Source organism: Macaca mulatta, chromosome 16 (genome assembly GCF_049350105.2).
Source record: "Macaca mulatta isolate MMU2019108-1 chromosome 16, T2T-MMU8v2.0, whole genome shotgun sequence".
In the NCBI taxonomy this organism is placed as follows: Eukaryota; Metazoa; Chordata; class Mammalia; order Primates; family Cercopithecidae; genus Macaca; species Macaca mulatta.
In genome coordinates, this window is record NC_133421.1 from 5,582,886 (window position 1) to 5,608,388 (window position 25,503).

General features: G+C 42.7%; 1 protein-coding gene and 1 pseudogene across 4 annotated transcripts in view; one reads left to right on the plus strand and one right to left on the minus strand.

The window, feature by feature from the left end:
- Positions 1 to 25,503, minus strand: part of ZZEF1 (zinc finger ZZ-type and EF-hand domain containing 1) — a 140,239-nt gene that overhangs the window by 88,700 nt on the left and 26,036 nt on the right. For all 4 annotated transcript variants that reach the window (XR_013405924.1, XM_028835900.2, XM_015118265.3 and 1 more), the window contains exons 4-11: positions 23,952 to 24,123; positions 21,972 to 22,171; positions 18,967 to 19,177; positions 14,983 to 15,099; positions 13,924 to 14,102; positions 11,594 to 11,692; positions 5,924 to 6,015; positions 5,140 to 5,288 (exon numbers count right to left, since the gene is read on the minus strand). Coding sequence is in view for 3 of the 4 variants with exons in the window: in XM_028835900.2 (XP_028691733.2) it covers positions 5,140 to 5,288; positions 5,924 to 6,015; positions 11,594 to 11,692; positions 13,924 to 14,102; positions 14,983 to 15,099; positions 18,967 to 19,177; positions 21,972 to 22,171; positions 23,952 to 24,123 (1,219 nt within the window). In the remaining variant the exon portion in view is untranslated. The remainder of the gene's footprint in view (positions 1 to 5,139; positions 5,289 to 5,923; positions 6,016 to 11,593; positions 11,693 to 13,923; positions 14,103 to 14,982; positions 15,100 to 18,966; positions 19,178 to 21,971; positions 22,172 to 23,951; positions 24,124 to 25,503) is intronic.
- Positions 24,261 to 24,355, plus strand: LOC114673335 (small nucleolar RNA U13; annotated as a pseudogene).

Sequence of the window (25,503 nt, forward strand, 5' to 3'; positions counted from 1 at the left end):
TATTCACAAAACTTTTTCTTATTCTGAAATTTCTCAAGGGTCTAACAAATAAGGTATCATCTAAGTGGCACGTAACTTGTATCTGTAGCCCGTCAGTGAACAACCGAGAGCTGAGTATGGTACCTGGTACCCTGTGAACACATGAGACAGTTGGTAGTATTGCCTTTCCATTGCTCAGTCTCATTCTCTATGAACTGGGAACTACATCAGTCCCAAATATAATCTGGGAACTAAGGAGAAAGTCTGCTTCTCCAAATAACTGGCTCATCTGAAGAATGCGAGAGGAAGTCGGGCCTCTTGGATGAGACACTCAGGAATAACGCATGATGCAACAGCTGGCATGTGCTTCTGGAAGGTGCCAGAAAAGAGGCAGGCTTGGTTTTCTTTCCCGAGGTCTGGCTAACATGTTTACGACCATATAAAGGTCTGGGCCACTTGCAATGGCTGATGGGTAAAAGTTTGAAGGCTTTCAGATCCTGGAGCTAAAAAAAAGAAAAACCCCAGCCTTCGTAGGCCTCAGTATTCTTGTCTGTTTCTTAAGAAGTCCTTTCAGAAAAACATTCTAGCCTTAAGGCTGAAGAGATACAACTATATGCCACTTCTTTTTAAAAGCTGAATACTTAAATGCTATTCCTTTTTCAGGAATTAAGTAACTAAGAAGTGCCGGGCACGATGGCTCACACCTGTAAGCACTTTAGGAAGTTGAGGCAAGTGGATCACTTGAGGTCAGGAGTTTTGAGACCAGCCTGGTAAACACGGTGAACCCCGTCTCTACTAAAAACACAAAAAACTAGCTAGGCATGGTGGTACACACCTGTAATCTCAGCTACTTGGGAGGCTGAGGCAGGGGAATCACTTGAACCCAGGAGGCGGAGGTTTCAGTGAGCTGAGATCATGCCATTGCACTCCAGCCTGGGTGACAGAGCAAGACTCCATCTCAAAAAAATATATGAATAAGGCCGGGCATGGTGGCTCACACTTGTAACCCCAGTACTTTGGGAGGCCTAGGCAGGCAGATCACCTGAAGTCAGGAATTCGAGACCAGCCTGACCAACATGAAGAAACCCCGTCTCTACTAAAAATACAAAATTAGCCAGGCGTGGTGGCGCACGCTTGTAATCCCAGCCACTCGGGAGGCTGAGGCAGGGGAATCACTTGAACCCAGGAGGCGGAGGTTGCGGTGAGCCAAGATCGCACCACTGCACTCCAGCCTGGATAACAAGAGCGAAACTCTGCCTCAAAAAAAAAAAAATAATAATAATAATAAATATATAAATAAATAAGAAGGAGAAAAAGAACAGTTTTTTTCAAGTAACATTCCTAAAACTTTCCACTATTCAGTCTGTGATATAGCCACCAAGCTGGTGACACACCAGTATTCTATGTGGGTAAAACTACCAAAAAGAGGGAATTATGGCAAGAAGACAATCCAGAGTAGGTTCGGTAACAGAGAGAAAAAATGTCCCTTCTTTTTTTTTTTCTTTTTGAGATGGCGTCTCGCTCTGTCACCCAGGCTGGAGTGCAGTGGCACAATCTTGGCTCACTGCAACCTCCACCTCCCAGGTTCAAAAGATTCTCCTGCCTCAGCTTCACAAGTAGCTGGGATTACAGGCGCCCGCCACCACACCCAGCTAATTTTTTTGTATTTTCAGTAGAGATGGGGTTTCACCATCTTGGCCAGGCTGGTTTCTGACCTCAAGTCCTGACCTCAAATGATCCACCCGCCTCGGCCTTCCAAAGTGCTAGGATTACAGGTGTGAGCCACCGTGCCCGGCAGAATGTCCCTTCTTAATGTAAGTCTTTCTTGGCATAAACCTTTCATGATACAGTTAACCCTAATGGGAAATGGTATTCTCTTAACCCAAAACCATATTAATGAGTTCATCAATATCATAAGCTTGAAGATTTTTTAACCTACTCTTTGCAAGTTGTCAAGGAAATCTCTGAGATGCAGAAAGCTGACAGGGTGCCAGAGAACAGAGAGAAGCAGTCTTGTCCCCTACGCTGCACTACACAGTAGGCAAGATGCGAGAGAGCTGAATACTAGTCCTCTTACGTATGCACAGCACCAACTGCTGACCCTGGAGCACGCTGACTGACCAACGCCTAACCAAGGGGATATGACCAAAAAAAAGGCAAAAAGAAAATGCATGCACATTAACATTTTGATTTCCAAACTGGAGAGGGACTGGTGAATACGTAGGCCAACAAAATCAGGATTTAAGAGTCATTCAGGCTGGAACTAGGAGCTAAAATCATTAAGAGAGGGGCGAATAGGCCTGTATTTACGTTAAAAAAAAATCATCTTGTGTAAGAACTATGCAAATTTCCTCATTACAGTATCTTTAGCACCTAGCATCAGGCCTGGCACATAGTAGACCTTGTTTAACAGCAGGTTTAGGGGAAATGACCTATTTTACTTTGTCCCGAGAGTAGGACATGGCTGCTTAAAACCCAGTGTCATCTCTAGCTATTATTTAAAAAGAAAAGCAGTGTTTACAAAGGCATCCACATGTAATGGAACGGAGATTTCAGGAGTGAAGGACACTTGTTCGAATCCATTAGAGGGCTGAAATGAAGGCCACGGAAGAGACATTACAAATGTGCATTTCAACTGAACAACTTCTGGTTCCTGAAGTGCCTGATACGTGGTGAGTTTTCCATCAACAGTATTGTAGACAGTTTGATCGAGCCTTTGTCAGGAATGCTGCTAAAGGAATTGCAGCAAGAAGAGCGACTCATTCTGGATCCTTACGATTTCAAGTATGGTCCAGAGACAGGTAGCATCAGAATCCCCTGAGAGCCTGTTAGAAATCTAAGTCTCAGACCCCATCCAGAGCTCCTAACTCAGAATGTGCATTTTCACAAATTCCCTGGCTGATGGGTATGCACACTGAAGCTCAAGTGGCACTGCGATGGATGGTATTTAAAGACTTCTATTAACACCAGCAATCCATTATCCACGAAATAATGTAAGCAAGTTCAGGGTTTCAGCTCGAGTTTTTTTTTTTTTTTTTTTTTTTTTTTTTTTTCTTGTGTTAGCTCCTTGAATTTTAACTCACTAATAGCAATAAGGGAGGTAACCTTCTCCAAGGGGGCACCAGTGGCTACATCCAACAGATTCATTTTTAGACTTTATCTTCTGACTTCTGGGTAACATCTGACACCACCGCCCATTCCCTCAAACATTATTTTCCCTCGGCTTCATGAGGACACAGCTTTCCTTCACGAGGCCCTGGCTTTCCTGCTGCTTGTCTGGCTGAGTTTTCCTTGTTGCCCCTTAAAGCCTGGTGTGTCTCTTGTTGACCTAAGTTCTCTTCTCTTCCCAGTTCACACACTCTTGCAGAATGATCTCTTCCATTTCTACATTCTTTCTATCTATCTATCTATCTATCTATCTATCTATCTATCTATCTATCTATGTATCTATCTATCTATCTAATCTATCTTATCTTATCTTATCTATCTATCTATCTATCTATCTATCTATCTATCTATCTATCTATCTATCTATTTTTAAGGCAGGATCTCACTGTCACCCAGGCAGGAGTGCAGTGGCGTGAAGATAGTTCACTGCAGCCTCAACCTCCAGGGCTCAAGGGATCCTCCCACCTCAGCCTTCCAAGTAACAGGGACTACAGGCACGCGATACCATGCCTAGCTAATTTTTATGTTTTTTTTTAGAGACGGGGTCTCACTATGTTGCCCAGGCTGGTCTCAATCCCCTGGGCTCAAAATCCACCTACCTTGGCCTACCAAAATGCTGGCATTACATGCATAAGCCACCGCACTTGGCCTATTTCTACATTTTAAATTCTTGTTTAAATGCCTCTCACATCTGTACCTTCAGCACAAACTCCTCTTCCTGGCTCCTGACCTGTTTATCCAATTGGCTACCGAACACCTCAAAGGTTTCTTAGAACTTCAAATTCAACAGAACAAAATCTGAGCTCATCATCTTCCCCACAAACCTGTTTTTCCCACCTGCTCAAGCCAAAAGCCACGATTCACCGCTGCTGAAGCTTTTTCCCTCTCCTGCTCTACGTTCAGTCAATCACCAGGTCCTGTCACTTCCCCCTGCTAAGTGGTCTCTCGGTCCACATCTCTCCACTGCCGCTGCTGCTGCTCTAGCAGGGGTCACCCACATCTCTGGCTTCCTAGGTAATAAGTGACAACCTCCTCCCAGCCCAGCTGCCTCCAGACTTGCTCCCTTCCAGTCCTCACGACACACAACATGATCCTGAGCAGTGCTTCTACAACACGCAGTTGAACCCCTCGCTTTTCCGGAAATGCCTCAACACATTCCCCCGACATGCCCCCTCACACAACGCTTTCAGGACAGAGAAACAGAGACAAAGCCCTGAATGCCCTGCCCCTTCCCAGCTCTCCAGCTGCTTCTCTCATCACCCTCCCTCCAACTATCCCTCAGCAACGTGGAACCTGCCCCTTCCTTCAATGTGCCATGCTTCACCTCTGGACCCATGAAGCTGCCCTCTCTGCTTAGGACATTCTCCTTCCAGTGGCCGATCAACTCCAACTCATCCTTCATAAACAGCATAACAACACTTGCTCTAGAAAGACGTCTCTGATCAGGAGAGCTGCTCTGCCCTGTGTCCCCACAGCGCCTTTTCTCCCCTACAGAACATTCATAGCACTGTTGATACTGCAAGTTTTCTTACTTGTCTTCTGAGCTAAACAGTAAGCTATACAAAGCAAGAACTATGCCAATTTCCTCATTACAGTATCTTTAGCACCTAGCATCAGGCCTGGCACATAGTAGGTACTTAATAAACATGTTTGTGAAAAGCAGGAATGGGAGAAGGGGGGTTGGGGAATGGCTACAGATCGCAGGCTGTCCACAATTCAGGCACAGATGGATCATTACCCAGCCATTGTGAAGATGTGTGCCTCTGGTCACAAAAGAGACTGAGTAACAGGCTACGAACAAATTAACATACACATCTTCAGATATGCTGCTAGAAAGCAATGAATGCTTAAGGACACTGAGATAGATTACTGGCACTTTTTCTATAAAGACAAGAAAGCATAGTTCACTAATGAGCATGAATACATTCTTATTAACTACAAAGACTTTTGTTCTGTAGATCTTTGTTCTACAAAGATTTTTTACCTTCTTACCTGCTTTTTACAAATTGCCTGAGCTCCTGAAGCTTCCATTTGTCATATTTTTCAAACCTTTTGAAGTGTTCTTCTGCACAAAATTTATCAGAAGATGAGTTATAGGCAAATACCAACCCACACTGGGCACCAATGCCACCACGTCGAACCTGGAAACAGAGATTAGGACGAAGTCTATCAAAGAGGCAAAAGTTCTGTGGCCGTTTTGTTTCCAGCATGGTTAAATTCAAACAGGTTAAAGCAAAACAAGACCAATGAACAAAATTTCAAATATATTAAGCCCTGAAAAAATACAAAAGCTGTTTCCCAGGAAATGTTCCTTGACTTTCTCAATCCTTATATTCTCACCATTTCAAAGACTTTACCATCTATCCATCTTTGTGTCCCTGCCCTCTGCTACAGGCCTGACACAGAATAAATAATCAGTAAATGTTCAATGAAAAACCAATGACATGGTCAGCCATAGGTCTGATTTAAAAAAAAAAAAAGCAAAACACCAACGATGTGGACTTCTGAAATGTAATAAAAGGTAATATTCAATAATACCTAATTGTACATGGAAAAATAACTAAAACAGTATAACTGGATTGTTTATAACACAAAGACTAAATGCCTGAGGGGATGGATAGCTCATCCTCATTCTCTGTATGATTACTTCACTTTGAAAGCCTGAATCAAAACATCTCACGTACCCCACAAATATATATACCCACTACATACCCACAAAAATTAAAAACAAAACAAAAGTAGTAACATTGCTTAAAGAAGGTATCACGAGAATTACCATAATTCTTATCTGTGTAACTTGGAAGGAAGATTCAGTTCCGGTAGAAAAAATAGTGCTGGCTCTGGTTTTTCCAGTCTCTGTAAGAAAACCTGAAAAAAGGAAAAACTCAACTTAGGGAACTAACCCATTTTTATAGCCCTGAGAACTAAGATTAACAAAAACAAAGCATATCCTTTGAGGCGGCGGGGAGGGGGGGTGGGGGGAGAGAGGTAACTGGTCTGATATCTTCATGAAAATTAAGAGAAAAAATTCCCTCTTTGGACAGAAGAACCCCACTGATAAGCCCCTAGGCAAGCAGAGAACTGACCAGGTACGACTTTCTCAGGGCACAATTTCCTCCACCTCACAGGGAGCCCTGCTCTGAGGTAACAATAAGAAAATCAATGTTTATAAAACATTTAGGCCAAAGCGACAAAAGACTGCACAATTGTCTTCCTGAGCCACACCTACAACCATGGTTGATGGCTGGCTGGGCTGATGAAGCCTACTGGCTAAGAGGCTGAGAAAGGGATTAGTTAGCTTCTACAACACTTTGTCAGGAAAGGCTTTGAAATGGGAAAAAAAAAAAAGAATCACTGGGTGTCCTAGCCAATCCGCTCTTTGGGTCGTCTCTGTCTTTCATGGTCTCTAAGCTATTTGACAGTTCTGTAAGTAGTAGAATGCTGGTGGTGATGCACGGGATTCCTGTCCACAGAACTAAGCACTGGGTTCTGTGGAAATGTTGCTGATTATTCCTTATGGATACTGATCAATATTCTATCTATTTGTAAATTGATTTTAGCATTCCTATTAGTCTATATGTATTTTATGAATTCTCCTTAGAAATGTTTGTAACATCTTATTGGTGCCCTCATTAATTGAGCTAAATAAAAACTCTGGGCCAGGCGCAGTAGCTCATGCCTGTAATCCCAGCACTTTAGGAGGCTGAGGCCGGTGGATCACTTGAGCCTGGGAGTTCAAAACCAGCCTGGGCAGCATGATGAGACCCCATTTCTACCAAAAAAAAAAAAAAAAAAAACCACACCAAAAATCAAGGCGGTTGTGGTGGCTCACACCTGTAATCCCAGCACTTTGGGAGTCTGAGGCAGGCAGTTCACTTGAGGTCAGGAGTTCGAGACCAGCCTGGCCAACATGGTGAAAACCCGTCTCTACTAAAACCACAAAATTTGCTGGGCGTGGTGGCGCACACTTACAATCCCAGCTACTCAGGAGGATGAGACAGGAGAATCGCCTGAACCTAGGAGGCGGAGGTTGCAGTAAGCCGAGATTGCACCATTGTACTCCAGCTAGCCTAGGTGACAGAGTGAGACTCCATCTCAAAAAAAAAAAAAAAAAATTCAGCCAGGCATGGTGGTGGTGCACACCTGCAATCCTAGCTACTTGGGAGGCCGGGGTGGGAGGATCGCTTAAGCCTGGGAGGTGGAGGTTGCAGTGAGCTATTATCACAACAACACTACACTCCAGTCTGGGCAGCAGAGTGAGATCCTGTCTCAAATGAATGAATGAATAAATAAATAAAGTAAATACATTAAAAGTATGCCATGTGTTCACTTGTATTTGTATGACAGTCACTATTTTCCTTTTTTGATTGTTGGTAATTATCCTTTAACAACTCACGAAAAAATCTTCTGCTAGACCCAAGGTTGCCTTTGTCTTTCAAACTTCTGTAAATGATATAACTTAGCATTAAATAAGCTTTTTTTTCTGGGACTCTGTATTGTTCTCAACAATTCTGCCTATCAAAATGACAACACTAAAACCAATTTCATGTTTCCTATTTCATTACATTGAGTTCAAGAAAACAAAAATTTATAAAGACAATGTGCAAAATGTGTCACCAAAACTAAGAAAATTAAATCCAAAGGAATCTTTTCTAATTCATACAGGAGCTATATGATTTAATTCTATGAAAAAGCAATTCTATAGGCAATTTTAAGAATCCATATTACCAAAAATTCACCCAACTCTACTAACAGTAATACTAAAAGCTATTCCAATTATTGAACTGTCACCTTTTCCCAGAGGCCTGGGTATCTCTATTTAAAATAAATCTGTGTAAAGGCTAAAGTACTGTCTAAAGTTAAATGATAAATCAGCAATTTTAATTAGTCTCAATGTAGTAGCAGAAGGAATAATTTAAGTCAACAGAATCAGACTCCTTTAAAATAACATTGCCAACAAATATGCATTTACATTTTTTCAGAAAGGCAAAACAAAAACAAAACCTTAAAAAAATAAATAAAACTTCTGTGCTTCCTTTTCTGGGTAAGAAACCAGCTCACGTGTATTTTTTCATTTTTCACTTTTGTTTTTTAGACACAGGGTCTCGGTCTACTGCCCAGGCTGGAATGCAGGGGTGCAATCATAGCTCACTGCGGCCTTAAACTCCTGGGCTCAAACAATCCTCCTGCCTCAGCCTAAGTAGGTCCACAGGCACACACCACCATGCCCAGCAATTTTTTTTTTATTTTTTGTAGTGACTAGGTCTTACTATGTTGTCCAGGCTGGTCTCAAACTGTTGGCCTCAGGCAATCCTTCCACCTCTGCCTCCCAAAGTGCTGGGGTTACAGGCATGAGCCACTGTGCCCAGCCTAGCTCACAGGTTTGACTGTGATTTTTTTTTTTTTTTTTTTTTGAGACAGAGTTTTGCTCTTGTCACCCAGGTGGGAGTGCAATGGTACAATCTCAGCTCACTGCAACCTCTGCCTGCCGGGTTCAAGCAATTCTCCTGCCTCAGCCTCCCAAGTAGCTGGGACAAGTGCCTGCCACCATCCCTGGCTAATTTTTCTATTGTTAGTAGAGATGGGGTTTCACCACGTTGGCCAGGCTGTTCTCGAACTCCTGACCTCAGGTGATCCGCCTGCTTCGGCCTCCCTAAGTGCTGGGATTACAGGTGTGAGCCAATGCACCTGGCTGAACTGTGGTATTTTAAATCTACAAGTTTTGACACCCTGCCCTCCACTTGCCAAATTTATTCTTTTTAGATGACAGGGAAAAAAAAAAAACAATTAGATTTAGAGGATTTAATAAATCTACCACTTCCGTTCCTATCAGTAGCACCCAGTACTCCTTTAAAATACCAGATCAAGTGACAGTGGTCGTTAGCCCCCTGAAGTATCAGCGTTTGAGTTCTCTGGGCATTCTGTGGGCCCTGCAGTGGCACTTGTCCAAAAATGGTACTTCCCCACAGTTGGAGAACCAGACATGTACCCATGAGAAGAGCTTTTACTCCAACAAGGGGAAGAAAAAATCACCCCCAAACCCAACAGCTCTGGCCATGAGTACTTTTCTCTTGTCTGTCTCTTAAGGGTTACTTTTTGCAGTGCAGCAAGACAGACCAACACCAAACCTGAATTACAAGCAGCAGATAGTGATGGCTGAAGGGAGGAAGCAGGAGGAACCCAGTGCTCCCCACACCCATTCACATCCCACCCTTGTGCTTCTCAGGCACACGGCAAAAAGAGCAAATCCACAAACTACAGCTAGATTTTTAAAACCCACTCACTCTAAGAGGGGGAAAAAGCAGGAAGGAGAACTGGGCAGGTAAAAGACACAGGGAGAATAACAAAATATTCAAATCAGACCAGGCACAAGAGCTGGCAAAATCTACTACCAGGAGAAATGCCCATGAACAGTGTTAAAAATCCACATTCAGCCAGGCGCCGTGGCTCACGAGGTCAGGAGATGGAGACCATCCTGGCTAACATGGTGAAACCCCGTCTCTAGTAAAAATAAAAAAATTGGCCGGGCGCAGTGGTGGGTGCCTGTAGTCCCAGCTATTTGGGAGGCTGAGGCAGAAGAATGGCGTGAACCCGGGCGTCACTGTACTCCAGCCTGGGTGACACAGTGAGACCCTGTCAAAAGAAAGAAAGAAAGAAAAGAAAGAAAAGAAAGAAAGAAAAAATGCACATCCTCACATGCTCCAGGAACAAAAATTCCAAATCTTCAGCAAGTGAAGGAAAAACGCAGAGGGCCTTTGGCAGGGTGGTCTTGGCTTTCTTGGGGGAAGGGAAGGGAAAGGGACAAGGAGTTAACACCACCTCCTCCCAGCCCCACCCACTTTAGAATGGCAGGAGCCTCACAGCCAGTCATGGCCTTCAGTATGGCTGGAGATGGATGCAGTAAAGAAAACGTTTCTGCCAAGGCTGAGCTGCTTGGGAAACAATCTGGTTTAAGCATCTACTGCTGAAGAGGAGCACTGAGGAGAGGAGGTGCAGCTGGGAAAAGCATGTTCTCCCAGGGTCTGCACTCCACGAGTGCTGAGAATGAAGACGGGAAACAGGACAGAGAAGAGGCAACCACTGAGAATATAGGAGGACGCACTGCTGAGAGGAAAGCCAAGGAGAACCAGACACAAAGCAGCAAGGCCAGTTCCTTTCAATGTCTGATCATTGCTGGAACATTCCACTTCCTCTAGTGAATCAGCAAGATTCAAATCAGTCCAGTGAGGGAAAAAGGGACACAGAGGCGAAAAAGGGATAACGAGGCGGCCAATAAGACGGATGAGAAAGAGACTCACAAACACCTTATCACGAGATAAGGAAGAAGCCTCCAGCAAAGATGAAAAGCACATCAGCAATTATTATGTTGACACTAGGAAAAGAGTGAGGCTTCCTCTAGATACTCAAATACTAGATCAGCTATATCTAGAAATACCCTTCTTTGTTTTGTTTTGTGTTTTTGAAACAGAGTCTTGCTGTGTCACCCAGGCTGAAAGGCAGAGGCGGGATCTCAGTTCACTGCAACCTCTACCACCCGGATTCAAGCGATTCTCATGCCTCAGCCTCCCAAGTAGTTGGAATTACAGGCACCCTGCCACCACAAGGGGCTAATTTTTGTAGTTTTTTATTAGAGATGGGGTTTCACCATGTTGGCGAGGCTGGTCTTGAACTCCTGGCCTCAAGCGATCCTCCTGCCTCAGTCTCCCAAAGTGCTGGGATTATAGGCGTGAGTCACTGCACCCAGCCTGGAAATACCCTTCTTAAACAATGTTTTCAGTCAGTAGTGAAGGGCTACTGACCTGCTGTAGCACCTACTACCTGAAGATAACACAATGGAAAGACAATTGGAACTGAAAAATCGATTAAAAAAAAAACAGGCCAGGCGCGGTGGCTCAAGCCTGTAATCCCAGCGCTTTGGGAGGCCGAGACGGGCAGATCACAAGGTCAGGAGATAGAGACCATCCCGGCTAACATGGTGAAACCCTGTCTCTACTAAAAATACAAAAAAACTAGCCGGGTGAGGTGGCGGGCGCCTGTAGTCCCAGCTACTCGGGAGGCTCAGGCAGGAGAATGGCATCAACCCAGGAGGTGGAGCTTGCAGTGAGCTGAGATCCGGCCACTGCACTCCAGCCTGGGCAACAGAGCGAGACTCCCTTTCAAAAAAAAAAAAAAAAAAAAAAAACCCCGTAACTTTTTATATTCCAAGAGAAAGAATCCTTGCTTTTCAAAACTTCAGGCTCTCAAATACCTCTAAGTTGTTATAGGTCATTGACACCCAGGCAGATTACAACTAAACCACACAAATTGTTCAAGAACCACTGCCAACTCAGAAACAACCTAAAGTTGAAGACTGCACGCCTCGGACATTTCAAAGCCCACAGTGTGCTTTCACACAGCTGACTCCTGTCTATCGAGCACACTAGAGACAGACAGACCCACCACTCACCATCCCTTGTCCATGGTTCAACAAGGAGGTTTTCAGGTCCAGACTTATCTTCTTTTCCTTTGACATCACATGCCTGAAGAGTCAACTGGAGAGGTTTACCTGACCAAAGAAAAGGAAAAGCAAGCCTTAAGCTAAAATATGAAGAACTGGAATCTAGCACACCTATGTGTGGAAACAGAGTCCTGTGGCTACTCATACTACCAACTAAAAATCTCCCTGTTTAAAACCTGAAATAGAGCAGGAATACTGGACAAAAGTTGACACCATCCCTTTGTGCTTTCCTGAAAGAGACAAAGTACAGCTATGTCCCTGAGTGATTCCAAGGACAGCTTTTCTAGAACAATCATTGTTCTGAAAAAAGGACATTATAAGATATAGGTTGATAACACAGATTGAACATATCTGGGGGGGGAGGTGATTCCTAAGATACTGTTTTGGAGCCAATAATTAACTTTATTACAATTGCATTTAAATATAAAATATTTTAGGTCTTGTTTCTTTAAATCATCTCTTCAGGCAAAATTTCTGTTTGAAGAATTAGAAAAATCAACTTTTTCAGAACACTTGGCTTTGGCAAAAAAAAAAAAATATATATATATTTATATATACATATAAATTATCTTTTGCTATGATGATCTGAAAATGTTTTCCTTTTATTTTAATAATATAATGAACACCCGTTCACCTATGATATGACCTAGCACTAGAACATTACCCCATTCCTTCCTATCCACCGCTCCCTGCCTGAACAACCATCAATCTAAATTCTATTCAGCTTCCAGACACTACCTGCTATCCCTTCTACCCAGCCATGCCTGCTCTGGGCTGTTCACTGGTGCAACCCCCAACCACCCAATAAAATAACTTTTCAAAATTTAGGGAGGAAACTAGATTTATAGGACATCAATTGTCTAACTTTAAAATTTAAACAGGCAAAAGAAAAAAAAATTAAACAGGCTGGGCATCGTGGCTCATGCCTGTAAATCCCAGCATTTTGGGAGGCTGAGGTGGGAGGACTGCTTAAGTCCAGGAGTTTGAGACCAGCATGGTCAACACTGGGAGAGCTCATTTCTAAAAAAAAATTTGTTTAATTAGCCAGGTATGGTGGCGCATGCCTATAGTCCCAGCTACTCAGGAAGCTGAGGCGAGAGGATCACTTGAACCTGGGAGGTGGAGGTCTCAGTGCGCTGAGATTATGCCACTGCACTCCAACCTGGGTGACAGAGGAGGACTCTGTCTCAAAAAAAAATAAATAAATAAAATAAAAATAAAAATAACATACAAAGAAGCCATTAAGTCAGTCATATTAAGACAAAGGTAGAGACGTCACAGCAGGGACCAGGTGTGGTAGCTCATGCCTGTAGTCCCAGCATTTTAAGAGGCCAAGGTGGGAGGACTGCTTCAGCCTGGGAGACCAGCTTGGGCAACATAGTGAGACCCAATCTCTACAGAAAATTTAAAAAATTAACCAGGTATGCTGGCATGCACCTGTGGTCCCAGCTACTTGGGAGAGTGATGCAGGAGGATCACTTGAGCCTGGGAGGTCAAGGCTGCAGTGAGCTGTGATCATGCCACTGCACTCCAATCTGTGCAACACAGCAAGACACTCTCTCCCAAAATAAATAAGTAAAATGGCAGAAATATCACTGCAATACTGCAAACAGGATGAGACCCAATACCATATACTGCGGAGTCCAGGAAGGCTGCACTTGCAAGAGGAAGTGCTGCACTGCAGTCCTTTGGGAGTAACATTATGGGCTCCTGTGTTGAGAAGGACGATAAGGCCCCATCCTGGTTTAGCAGAAAAGTGCTCATAGGAATTACTGCTAGGCCCAAGAGGGGAAAGCGGTGGCAGACAGGTGTCCAAATCCTTCAGAGCAGCTATCACAGGAATGCAGAGGGATGCATTCTAAGACAAAGATTCCTTTGCATCGTATCTTGGCTAGCTTCCTCCCTCCAACAGGTAAGAACTACTCCAACCCTGTTGGCCTACACAATGAGACACTTCAGTACTTTACCAAAGATGGCTGTGTTCAAATGGCCACCAGACCTGAGTAATTCTGCAAGCAGATTGTGGGAGCACAGCCTTGTGGACACTCAAGTGTCCTCTTCTGGTGATACTGCCATCACATAAACGAACCAAAATCCCCCTTCTCCCTGCCAATCCTAGTAAGGTCTGATACTCAGAGGATATGCTCATCCAGGAATCATGGTGTAACTATAACAACCCAAAAAGATGAGAAGATACCAGGAGGTCACATGGCGAAGAACAGCTTTATGATGTGTCCACTGTGGACATTTCCATCACCCCCATGTTTTACCATATTTACCATATTTGAGGAGCAGGTTCTGTCTGACTGACGCCATGGACAGGATGAGGGATGAGGCATCATATTGTGTGTCCAGATGGTCAGTGATGGTGCATAGAGAACTCATCACTTTGGCAACACTTCCTCTTGCGAGTGCAAAAGCCAGAAGAGTCAGTTCTACCTCTGGGGTAGAACAGCAGCTATAAGCAAAGAATAAAAACTTTTCACTTCTTAAAAACATGAAAAAATCCAGGTGGCTCAAACCCCATGGAAGTGATCACCACAAGTAACATTAACCTGCCACATGCTTTCTACAGGTTTATCAGAAATATTTTTCAAAATACCTTAAGATAACCTAAGGAAAAATTAAATCAATCCAGAGAGCCAAGGAATGAAAGCCTCACTTCTATAACCTTTAATCTTTAAATATTAAATAATACCAACAAGCTACTCTAATAAGCCTCTGCTATTAAGAAGCCTTGGGTAATGAGCTGACTTGGCCAGAGAGTTGAGGGTTTATGCTTGAAGTACCAAATATGTATTACACTGAATTATATTTCTTTGCCTTTACTTTAAACACATTACACTGAAACGTTAAAAACGATCTAGATGGCTCAGGGACTGTTTTGTCCTCTAATGCAGTCATGTCCTCAGGGCTCACTGAGGCAGAACTGAGTGTCCCCACACAAAGTGATCTCTTCTATCAAGCTATCCAGGCGCCCTTTCCCAGTTCTACAGGTAATCAGGCTCCCTGGACCTGCACGTGAAGGTCAGCAGGTTCTGAGTGAGGGAAGGCTATGCCAGTTGGACTTTGAGACTTCTGTTCTATCAGAATCACAGGACTACCCCCCTCGGGCCCTGCAACACCCCTCCCCTGCCTTCCCAATTCTTCAGGTCAGGTGATATCGCTAAATAATGGAGTTTAGATGAGTGAACTATTATGTCACTTTCTCTAGCTACTAAAAAGCAAACACTTTTAGTGGTGATGGTTAAAAGATTAACATATATTTTTTAAAGACTTAACAAGCATATATGCACTCCATTCCTCACAGAGTTTACCCTCGTCAGCCTTGATTTTACCTAGTTATCCTTATGAGGAAACTGTCCACTTCTTCCAGCACATTAGGAGAGAGGAAAGTTGAGAAATCTGTAGATCCTGGTGAGAGAGAGAGTGGAGGCATGTGCCGCAGTGCCTTCCTAGAAGAGGAAAACGTAAAATCAGAAAACCAGACTGAATTTAGACAAAAAATAAACTGTTACAAGCTTGTTTTGACTAATCCCTTATAAACAGACAGTGTTCCCACAGAGAAGCTGGCAAACAATATAAACTGGCCCCTTTTTTGTTTTTTGTTTTGTTTTGTTTTGCAGTGTTTGAGACGGAATCTCCCTCTGTCATCCAGGCTGAAGCACAGTGGCGTGATCTCGGTTCACTGCAACCTCCACCTCCCAGGTTCAAGCCATTCTCCTGCCTCGCCCTCCTGAGTAGCTAGGATTACAGGAGCCCGCCACCAAGCCTGGCTAATTTTTTTGTATTTTTAGTAGAGATGGGGTTTCACCATCTTGGCCAGGCTGGGCTTGAACTCGTGACCTCGTGATCCACCCGCCTCAGCCTCCCAAAGTGCTGGGATTACAGGCATAAGCCACCGTGCCTGGCCTAAACTAGCTCTTTTTGCCCAGGAGTCATAGTGCTAAGTAGTTTGATAGGGTTTTATGTGTGTCTGTTTCTTTCTTTCTTTTAGGAGTTCTACCTCCCTCTGTGGAATAAAGCTTATTCAGCTCTCTGGAATCCAGCTTTCACGTTAAGTAGTGTTAGAAAAACTGACCCAAGAGGCAGAGCAGCTTGTGGCTCAGTAGAAAACTTATTTTATAATTTGTTCAGCAGCAATAGGGAAAAAAACAAGAAAATTGTATACCTAGGACCTGAAGATCTATGGTATCTAAAGAGGTGTCATGAATTTCATGTTTTCCTAAACAGATGAGCCCATCACCATCTCCATTCCTGCCATGTTTCTTGGCCTTTCCACCTTAATGTCTGTTTTAATGTTTCCCTTTTCTTGTCTTTGCTTACATGTATCTTTCTGAATCCCCTAATAGCTTTACCTCCTCTAGGTTAGCAGTCATCAAAAATTTATGCAACAAATGACTTCTGAGCCCCACTGTGTGCCAGCAACTGTGCTAGGTGAGTGAGTGTACCATGAAAAATTTCAAGGTATTCTGTGAATGTATCAAAAATAACTCAAAATTCTACAATTTAGATAGTCGCTTAATGATAATGGTAATGAAAATCCCTGAAACAATTTCATTTCTACATTTCAAAATAGAGACAATACAGCAAAGCTAACACTGTGTCAGCTCACGCTCTGCCCTAGTTCTGCTCCTGTCTGCACAATGAGCTGTTTTTGGGTTGCACAAACATGGCAGCTACACACAGGTGCAGCTGATCAGTGAGGGATAATGCACACAAGTAGCATGCAGTCATTTACTGAATGTATTTCCACTGATACAGGCAAACACTTCTGTCCCAAAATATTCTTTTCCTTACCTATTTTTCCTCATTGATATTTTTTCAATAAATCTTTAATTTTAAAATAGATTTAGATCACTAATCTTAAAAAGGCAGGAGTGCATGAAAATATCATTGCAGATGAACTAGTAAAACTGAGCAGGGACACAAACTTTAAAATCTGTCCATTCTTCAACCACTTGCCACATCTTCAAAAGAATAATGTAGAAACCTCTTCCTTTTCCTGAAAATCCAGTCCATAAGGTGGGGTTGTGCAACGTTGGCATCTGTATGTGTCTGGGGAGTCAGGGGAGTAGTCATGGTGGCCTACAGTGAGGTTTTAGAGCCTGAGCAGGGTGAGAAAGGTATCTTCACAAAGGTATGGCCTAATATGGAATGCAGGCACCAAGTGGGGCAAGAAGGGTGGCCTGGCACAGGCTATAGGAACTCAAGGAAGATAAGAAGGGCATCTGTGCAATGGTAGCCACAGCAGCAGGTCTGCAAAAGATGCTGGAGCAGGAATGGGATAGGGAGGGTGTCCACGCAAGGGCAGGGACAATGGGACACTGGTTACATAGAGGAGAACTCAGTAAGTATGAAAATGTATCAAGGATGATGGGAAGCAAGTTTCTTAATATCAGAGAAGGGAGTCACAAATAAAGAAATAGGACAGGTACGGTGACTCATGTCTATAATCTTTGCACTCTGGGAGGCCAAGGCAGGTAGATCTCCACCTAGAGAGCCCTGATTCAGAAAAATGGCTGATTCCAGGACTAATGCAGGGAACATTCAAGATAAGCCTGGAATATCTTGTGTCAGAACATATGGAAGCATTCCAAGAATAATGAGGCATGTCAAAAGGACACACAAGCCAGACTGAAGGGGTTGCCACCAGCCAACTCCAGGATAATATAAGCATCAAAACTGCAGCTGACTATAATCTAGTGCATAAACAGGAATCCACTAATATAAAGTTTTGATGAGGAATGAGATATTTACACAGTCTCAAAGTACCATCTTCAACATATTAATTATGAAGTGAAAAAAAATTATTTTACAATGGAAAAGTCTGGCAAAAATCACTTTAATCAAGTGATCAAAGTTAACATGACTGCACTAGAATGAGGACTATCTGAAGTTGGGTGCAACCCGATGAGATGCAATGAGAACAAAGCATCACTTCTATGATATTCCTGCTAGAGATAGATACAAAACCTCAATCTGATCATGATGAAACATCAAATAAACCAGAACTGAAGGACACTCTTCGAAATAACTGACCTGTAATTTTCAAAAGTATCAGGGTCAAGGACATACTGAGGAAAGACAAGGAAATACTGAGGAATTGTTCCAGAATGAAGGAAACTAAAGAGATATGACAATGAAATGCAGAGTATTTCGCTGGATCCTTTTGCTGTAAGGGGCGTGACTGGGGCAACGTGCCAAACTTGAAGGGAGTCTGAGGATGAGATGGTGGCAACGCAGCAAAGTGCACCAATGTGGATTTCCTGATTTCAATGGTTGTCAGTAAATGTTCTTGTTTATAGGAAATACACACTAAAGTATGCAGGAACGACAGGGCACAGGCTGGCAAATTACTCTCTAATGACTGAGGAAGAAATAAAAATTATTTGTTAACTGTAAACTTGCAATGCTTCTCTAAGTATGAAATAATTTGGTGAGAATACATGTTAAAACACGAAGAAAGAACAAGGTATGGCCAACTATTACCCTTCAGAACTAGCATTACAGCAGTGTTATTTGCTAAACAGTTTTACTCAATAGTGCTAACAAATCTCAAAAGATGTCTTGAAAACAAAATATTAGCAATCTCTTTTTGGCTGATACTCTCACAGCCTACACTATAGGTGCCTATTATCAGTTGCTGAATCTGCACAATACTAATATTTCAATGCTGCTATAGCTGGTTGTATTTGTCTTATATGTTACTACTTGGTCTTTCTGCCCTAATCATTTTTTTTTAAAGTACTCTACATTTCAAAATAAATTAATTTAGTACCCCTGAAAAGATTTCACTCATTAGTGGAAACAGCCCTCAACGGATCCATTACTGTAGCCTGCTCATGTGACTTCAGGAAAGGTCACAACATCTGCGTCTATAAAATGGGGTAATTTTCACAGGTACATTTCAGTGTCAGTAGGTAAAATAATAGACAGCATCTGAAAGTGCTTTATCCAACATCAAATCCTATATAAACATGAGCAATTACTTCCCAATGGACAAGGAACAGGCACAGCATTAAGTGACCTTCCACAAGACTGGTCCATTTAGTGAGCTGATGAAGAACACTGTAGGAACTGTGTGAGGAGGAGCAGGAAGGGGGAATGGGCATTTTTTCAGTGTGTAAAGTCAGAACGTCAATCAAAGAGAGAAGCGCTGTGGAGCTGAGAGGCACCAACAGGAAACACTAGGGCACCTGAGGCCGAGCTGACTGAGCCACGACGATCAATGATGGAAGGCGGCTCAGTGATACTCCTTAAAGGATGACAGGAGAATGAGGGCATGTTGAGGGGGCTGGAAAATAGAGGGAATGACTTACTGAGTATTGTGCAGCACTGTCTGGACAAAGGCGGGATTTGTCTCCATAGAAGCCGTCACCAGAGATGTCAGCAGAGACCAATACCATATTGCAGAAGCATCTGAGACTGAGACCCCAGACTTCTTAACTCTCTGAAAGCCAACAGCCCTGAGACCATGAATTCTAGTGTCGCAGCCATCACTAAGACAACGCTTTATGTTAATCTGGACATCTGTCGAGCACAAACAAAACATTCAGTATTGGATTAACTTCTTTAGTTAGGCAAATGCTGGGCTCCCAACTAAAAGCAAAATAGTAATAGACATTTTGAAAAGAAAATTCTGAAGATACACTTTGATGACAGAAATAAATAGCATGTGCAATGGAACTACTATATAATAAATTTGTCAAAAAGCATTGACAAATCTAAGAAATCATAAGAATAATATGTAAAATTAAGGGTGGTTTAAGTCTTTACAACAAAACTTCTTAGGAACTTAGGAGTCTTGAAAAAAACTACACAAAGAACAACTTAAAACAAGCCTGTCTGCATACACTGTGAGAACATTTCTAGAATTCTTCCTAGGATTCTGAAATTTGGATTAAGTTACAGAACAGTAGCTGGCTTATAAGCAATTGTGAGAATTTATTTTTAATAATCAAATCCAAACAGATGACATATACATGACTCACTTTTAAGAGATGTCACAATTTCTTATTTGGGTCAGAGGAGAGAAGGTAAGAAGTTACAAACGACACAACTTAGAGAAAAGACCACAATATAAGACAGGAAGCTTCTAATCCACAGACCTAACTATTTATTTGCCTAGGGGTGGGACACAAAGACTCTACCTTCCTAGGCCTCAGTTCCTTTGAGCAAAGAATACTTCTTTTGGCCCAGGAAAGCATTAGAAGAAATGAGATAAAACATGAAGCATTCCGGCTCCCTGAATGAAATAAGCCTGGAAAGCAATCACAGAATTGTGATTATTTCCAAAATGCTATGTGTAAAGCAAGGTTATAATGGTATAAAATTGGAAACAACCTAAATGTCCAAGACTGAGGGGTGGGTTAAAATTACGGCTTTTTTTTTTTTTTTTTTTTTTTTTTTTTGAGATAGAGTCTTGCTCTGTCACCCAGGCTGGAGTGCAGTGGAGCAATCTCAGCTCACTGCAACCTCCGCTTCCCGGGTTCAAGTGATTCTCCTGCCTCAGCCTCCCAAGTAGCTGGGATTACAGGCATGCACCACCATGCCCAGCTAATTTTTGTATTTGGTAGAGACAGGGTTTCACCATGTTGGCCAGGCTGGTCTAGGACTCCTGACCTCAAGTGATCTGCACGCCTCGGCCTCCCAAAGTGCTGGGACTGGAGGTGTGAGCCACTGCCCCCGGCCAATTACAGTATATTTTTACAACACTAAATCAGGGTGCTTGTGAATACAACACGTTCTAAAAAATTACAAAAGAACATGCAAAGACTATCAACATTTTTGTAAAAAGATATGTATAGATGTATGTGAACAGAAACATACAGCTCTATTTTTTAGGAAAAAAGGTGTGTATATATGTGTGCATATATGTGTGTGTATGTAAACCATACACACAAACACACACACACAAATACACAAACACAAGGAAAGATCTGCAAGGATCCACACCAAGGTAGTCACAGTAACAGTCACTGGGTAGTAGGACTTGAATATTTTTGTTTATATTTTTCTAATTTTCCAATAAGAAAATGGGAATAAAATATTTTTTAATGGTCTAGCACAGTGACTCACGCCTGTAATCCCAGCACTGTGGAAGGCCAAGGCGGGCGGATCATGAGGTCAGGAGTTCGAGACCAGTCTGGCCAACATAGTGATACCCTGTCTCTACTAAAAATACAGAAAATCAGCCAGGTGTGGTGTTGTGCACCTGTAATCCCAGCTACGCGGGAGGCAGAGGCAACAGAATCGCGTGAACCTGGGAGGCGGAGGTTGGAGCGAGCTGAGATCGTGCCATTGCACCCCAGCCCAGGCGACAATGTGAGACTCCATCTCAAAAAGAAAAAAAAAGAACATATATATATGATATATATATCTATCATATATATTACACATATAAACATACATATATATGTATAAACATATATATAAACATATATATTCATTTTTTTAAATATATATTTATAATTCCAACACTTTGGGAGGCCAAAGTAGGAGGATAAAGGCCAGGAGTTTGAGATCAACCTGGGCAACATAGTGAGGCCCCATTTCTACAAAAAAGTGGAAAGAAATTAGCCAGGCACAGTGGTGCATGTCTAAATCCAGCTACTGAGACTGAGGCAGGAAGACTGCTTGAACCCAGGAGTCTGAGGTTACAGTGAGCTATGACTGCACCACTGCACTCCAGCCTGGGTGACAAAAAAAGATCCTGTCTAAATATATATATATATATATATATTTTAATATATAAATAAAATATATATGATATATATAAATATATATTTTTTAATGAAAAAAATGGTTCCATGGTTCTTATATAATTTCTTTCTTTCTTTTTTTTGTTTGAGATGGAGTTTTGCTCTGTCATCCAGGCTGGTGTGCAGTGGCGTGATCTCCGCTCACTGCAGCTGTAGCCTCCTGGGTTCAAGTGATTCTTCTGCCTCAGTCCCCCAAGTGGCTGGGATTACAGGTGTGCAGCACCATGTAATCAGGTGGTGCAGCACCATGCCTGGATAATTTTTGTATTTTTAGTAGAGACGGGGTTTCACCATGTTGGCCAGGCTGGTTTCAAACTCCTGATCTCAAGTGATCCATCTGCCTTGGCCTCCCAAAGTGCTAGGATTACAGGCGAGTCAGCAGGCCCCGAGGCTTTTCTATAATTTCTACAACACTGAATGAATGAAATAATGACCACTTTTGTGTACGTCCTAAGAAGCAAACCAAATCTCAAAAACTAACAGCCTCTCCACTTCAAAGGGCCTTCTGCTAAAAAATAGTACTTCCTTGCCTCTCCCTATCCCCTGAGTTCTGTTGGACTTACAGAGCTGACTGACGTTGGCATTTTCCAGCAGCGTCACATAACCAGTGACATTGCTGGGGATGTGCACGTCTCGGACTTCCTGAAGATCGCTGGCATTCCTCCCCACAGCTACTGTCACCTGCTGTGGCATGTAGCTCTGGTCAGTGGCAGCCACTGCAATGGACAAGTGCCTAAGCACAACATCTGGCTTCATTTTTAAACTGGAAAACACAAAAAGCAGAAACTACAAATGTTTATAGGAGTCAAGAACTGACAGGATCCAGAAGTCCCATCTCAAACAGCTTACATTTGATATACCCAAAGACTGATTTTCCTAACAGCCACCAACTTGAAATGCTGGCTATGAGTGTCAAAGTCCTTCTGACCTTGACCTTCCCACATCTCTAAAAGATCTTTCAGTTCAAGATTAATCTTACGATTCCTTTTAAGCTATCTGTACAGGAAGAAAGAACAATATGAACATTCTAACAAACTCCCTTTACCTGGCAAAAAAGCAAATTGTAAACTGCATACAAAAAACTGAGTATATTCTCTCATCCATAAATTAGATGTCTAAAGGTCAAATGTGCCCTCTAAGAGGAAACAATACAATTATTTCTGGCACTTAGTTCTACCAATTGGAATTAGCCTGTTTTCTGAGGGGACAGGTGAAAATTTCAATAGCAGCTTCAGAGCTTCCAGAAATACCACTGTTTATTATCATCAGCTCCACTCCAGGATTCCTGACCATACCATTTCTTCTTCTAAAGTGACCAACTCAGTCACATACAGTGAATTTCAAAAATGTATAGAGGGCCGGGCGTGGTGGCTCACGCCTGTAATCCCAGCACTTTGGGAGGCCGAGACGGGTGGATCACGAGGTCAGGAGATCGAGACCATCCTGGCTAACACGGTGAAACCCCATCTCTACTAAAAAATACAAAAAACTAGCCGGGCGAGGTGGCGGGCGCCTGTAGTCCCAGCTACTCCGGAGGCTGAGGCAGGAGAATGGCGGGAACCCGGGAGGCGGAGCTTGCAGTGAGCCAAGATCCGGCCACTGCACTCCAGCCTGGGCGACAGAGCGAGACTCCGTCTCAAAAAAAAAAAAAAAAAAAAAAAAAAAAATGTATAGAAAGAGGCCAGGCACGGTGGCTCATGCCTGTAATCCCAGCACTTTGGGAAGTCGGGAGTTCGAGACCAACCTGGCCAACATGGTGAAACCCTGTCTCTACTAAAAATAAAAAAATTAGCTGGGTGTGGCAGCAGGCACCTGTAATCCCAGCTACTCGGGAGGCTGAGGCAGGAGAACTGCTTGAGCCTAGAAGATGGAGGCTGCAGTGAGCAGAGATCATACCACTGCACTCCAGCCTGTGTGTCAGAGCAAGGCTCCGTCTCAAAAAAAAAAAAAAAAAGAAATAAAAAATGTATAGAAAGGGACAGGGTGCAGTGGCTCATGCCTATAATCTCAACACTTTGGGAGGCCAAGGTAGGAGGATTAAGGCCAGGAGTCTGAGACAAGCCTGGGCAACGTAGTGAGGTCCCATTTCTACAAAAAAGTGGAAAGAAATTAGCCAGGCATGGTGGTGCATGTCTAAATCCCAGCTACTGAGACTGAGGCAGGAAGACTGCTTGAACCCAGGAGTCTGAGCTATGACTGCACCACTGCACTCCAGCCTGGGTGACAAAAAGAGATCCTGTTCAAAACAAAAAAAAGAGTAGAGAAAGGATATTCCAAAATACAATCACATGTAAGTACTTGCTCTTTGTGGTATTAATTTTCCTGAGAAACTAGCGAAAACAGATATGAAATCAGTACTAATCTAAAATTAATCAAATGTTACTTCCTCCTTTCAAATATCAGGGAAATTATTTATGAATATACAAGCCAGGTTACATGATTTTACATGAGTCATTTTACTTGATTCTTAAAGCACCTTCATAGACAGCCACTTAAAATACAAAGAGTAGACAGTTAAGAAGAAAACATTATATCCCACCCACCGAATCCAGTGTGAACAGGCACTGCCATCCGACTGCCAGTAGGATGAGGTTTCTCCATTTGTCATCTTGTCAATGTCTGCAGAGTTGGAGGACGTTTCTATATAAGCATAGCACTTTGCTACTGACTTGAGTTTATCCATCTCTGGGCTTCTAGTTAGATCTCCAGGGCTTTCTGTAGGGGAAACCAGAGTTGATTACATGACAGCTCTTTCACAAAGGGGAAAAAAAGAGTTATTTAAAATACCTAAGAGAAATACACTTGGTACTTTGGCCCTAGAAACACAAACCTTCCTTAAAATCTCCTTCCAGATCCTTCTGCAGTTCATCAGTGTCATGAGTGGATTTTCACGCACATGTGTCAAATGTGCCTCCCTCAAACTGTTACATCGTTGGCACATTTGACACATGTCCCTCAAACTGTTACCGGACGTGAAAATCATATGCCACCTTCCAAAGAATCCACTGGCCAAGGATTACCCCATCGTCTCCCATTAGTGCAATTCTTGAATCACTGATAGATTTGCAAAACCATGCCGAGAAGAAAATGGTAAATTACGGTTTGAATTTACGCTTTTTAAATGATGAGTGACACTTTTTAAGCTGCTTGTTTCTGAGTACAGTCTGGTCCTGCCCTCTTCCATGTTCTTCTGGGTTAATTCATATATTTTATATACATGATCAAATGTATATATAAACATACATTTAATAGCTAACATTTACTTGAGTGTTTACTATAACCCATGCACTTTTTTTTGTTGAGATTTTTTTGAGAGGGTCTTATTCTGTTGCTCAGGCTGGAGTGCAGTGGTGTGATCACAGCTCACTGCAGCCTGGATCTCCTAGGCTCAAGTGATCCTCCTGCCTTACCCCAAGTAGCTGGGACTACAGGCATGCACCACCATCCCTGGCTAATTTTTAAAAATTTTTGGAGAGATGGGGTCATCCCTGTGTTGACCAGGCTGGTGTCAAACTCCTGGCTTCAAGTGATCTTCCCGCTTCGGCCTCCCAAAGTACCGGGATTATAGGCATCAGCCACTGTGCCTAGCCATGTGCTTTTTATACATTCTTTATGTATTAATTCATTTTAAAAATAAAGAAACTGGCTGGCCTCAGTGGCTTACGCCTGTAATCCCAGCACTTTAGGAGGTCAAGGCAGGCAGATCACTTGAGGTAAGGAGTTCGAGACCAGCCTGGCCAACATGGTGAAACCCGATCTCTACTAAAAATACAAAAATTAGCCAGGCATGGTGGCATGTGCCTGTAATCCCAGTTACTCAGGAGGCTGAAGCACGAGAATTGCTTAAACCTGGGAGGCAGAGGTTGCGGTGAGCCGAGATCACACCACTGCACATCAGCCTGGGAGACAGAGTGAGACTGTCACAAAAAAGTAAATAAAGAAACTAAGGAACACAGAGTTAAATAACTGCCCAAGGGTAGAGTTACTAAAAAATTTAGTCAGTCAATTGTATCTTTAATATGCTACAAAATGTATTTTTGTTACCTAGAATGTCATTTGTTTTTGACTCTGCTTATGATATTTTTTTTTGCTGTG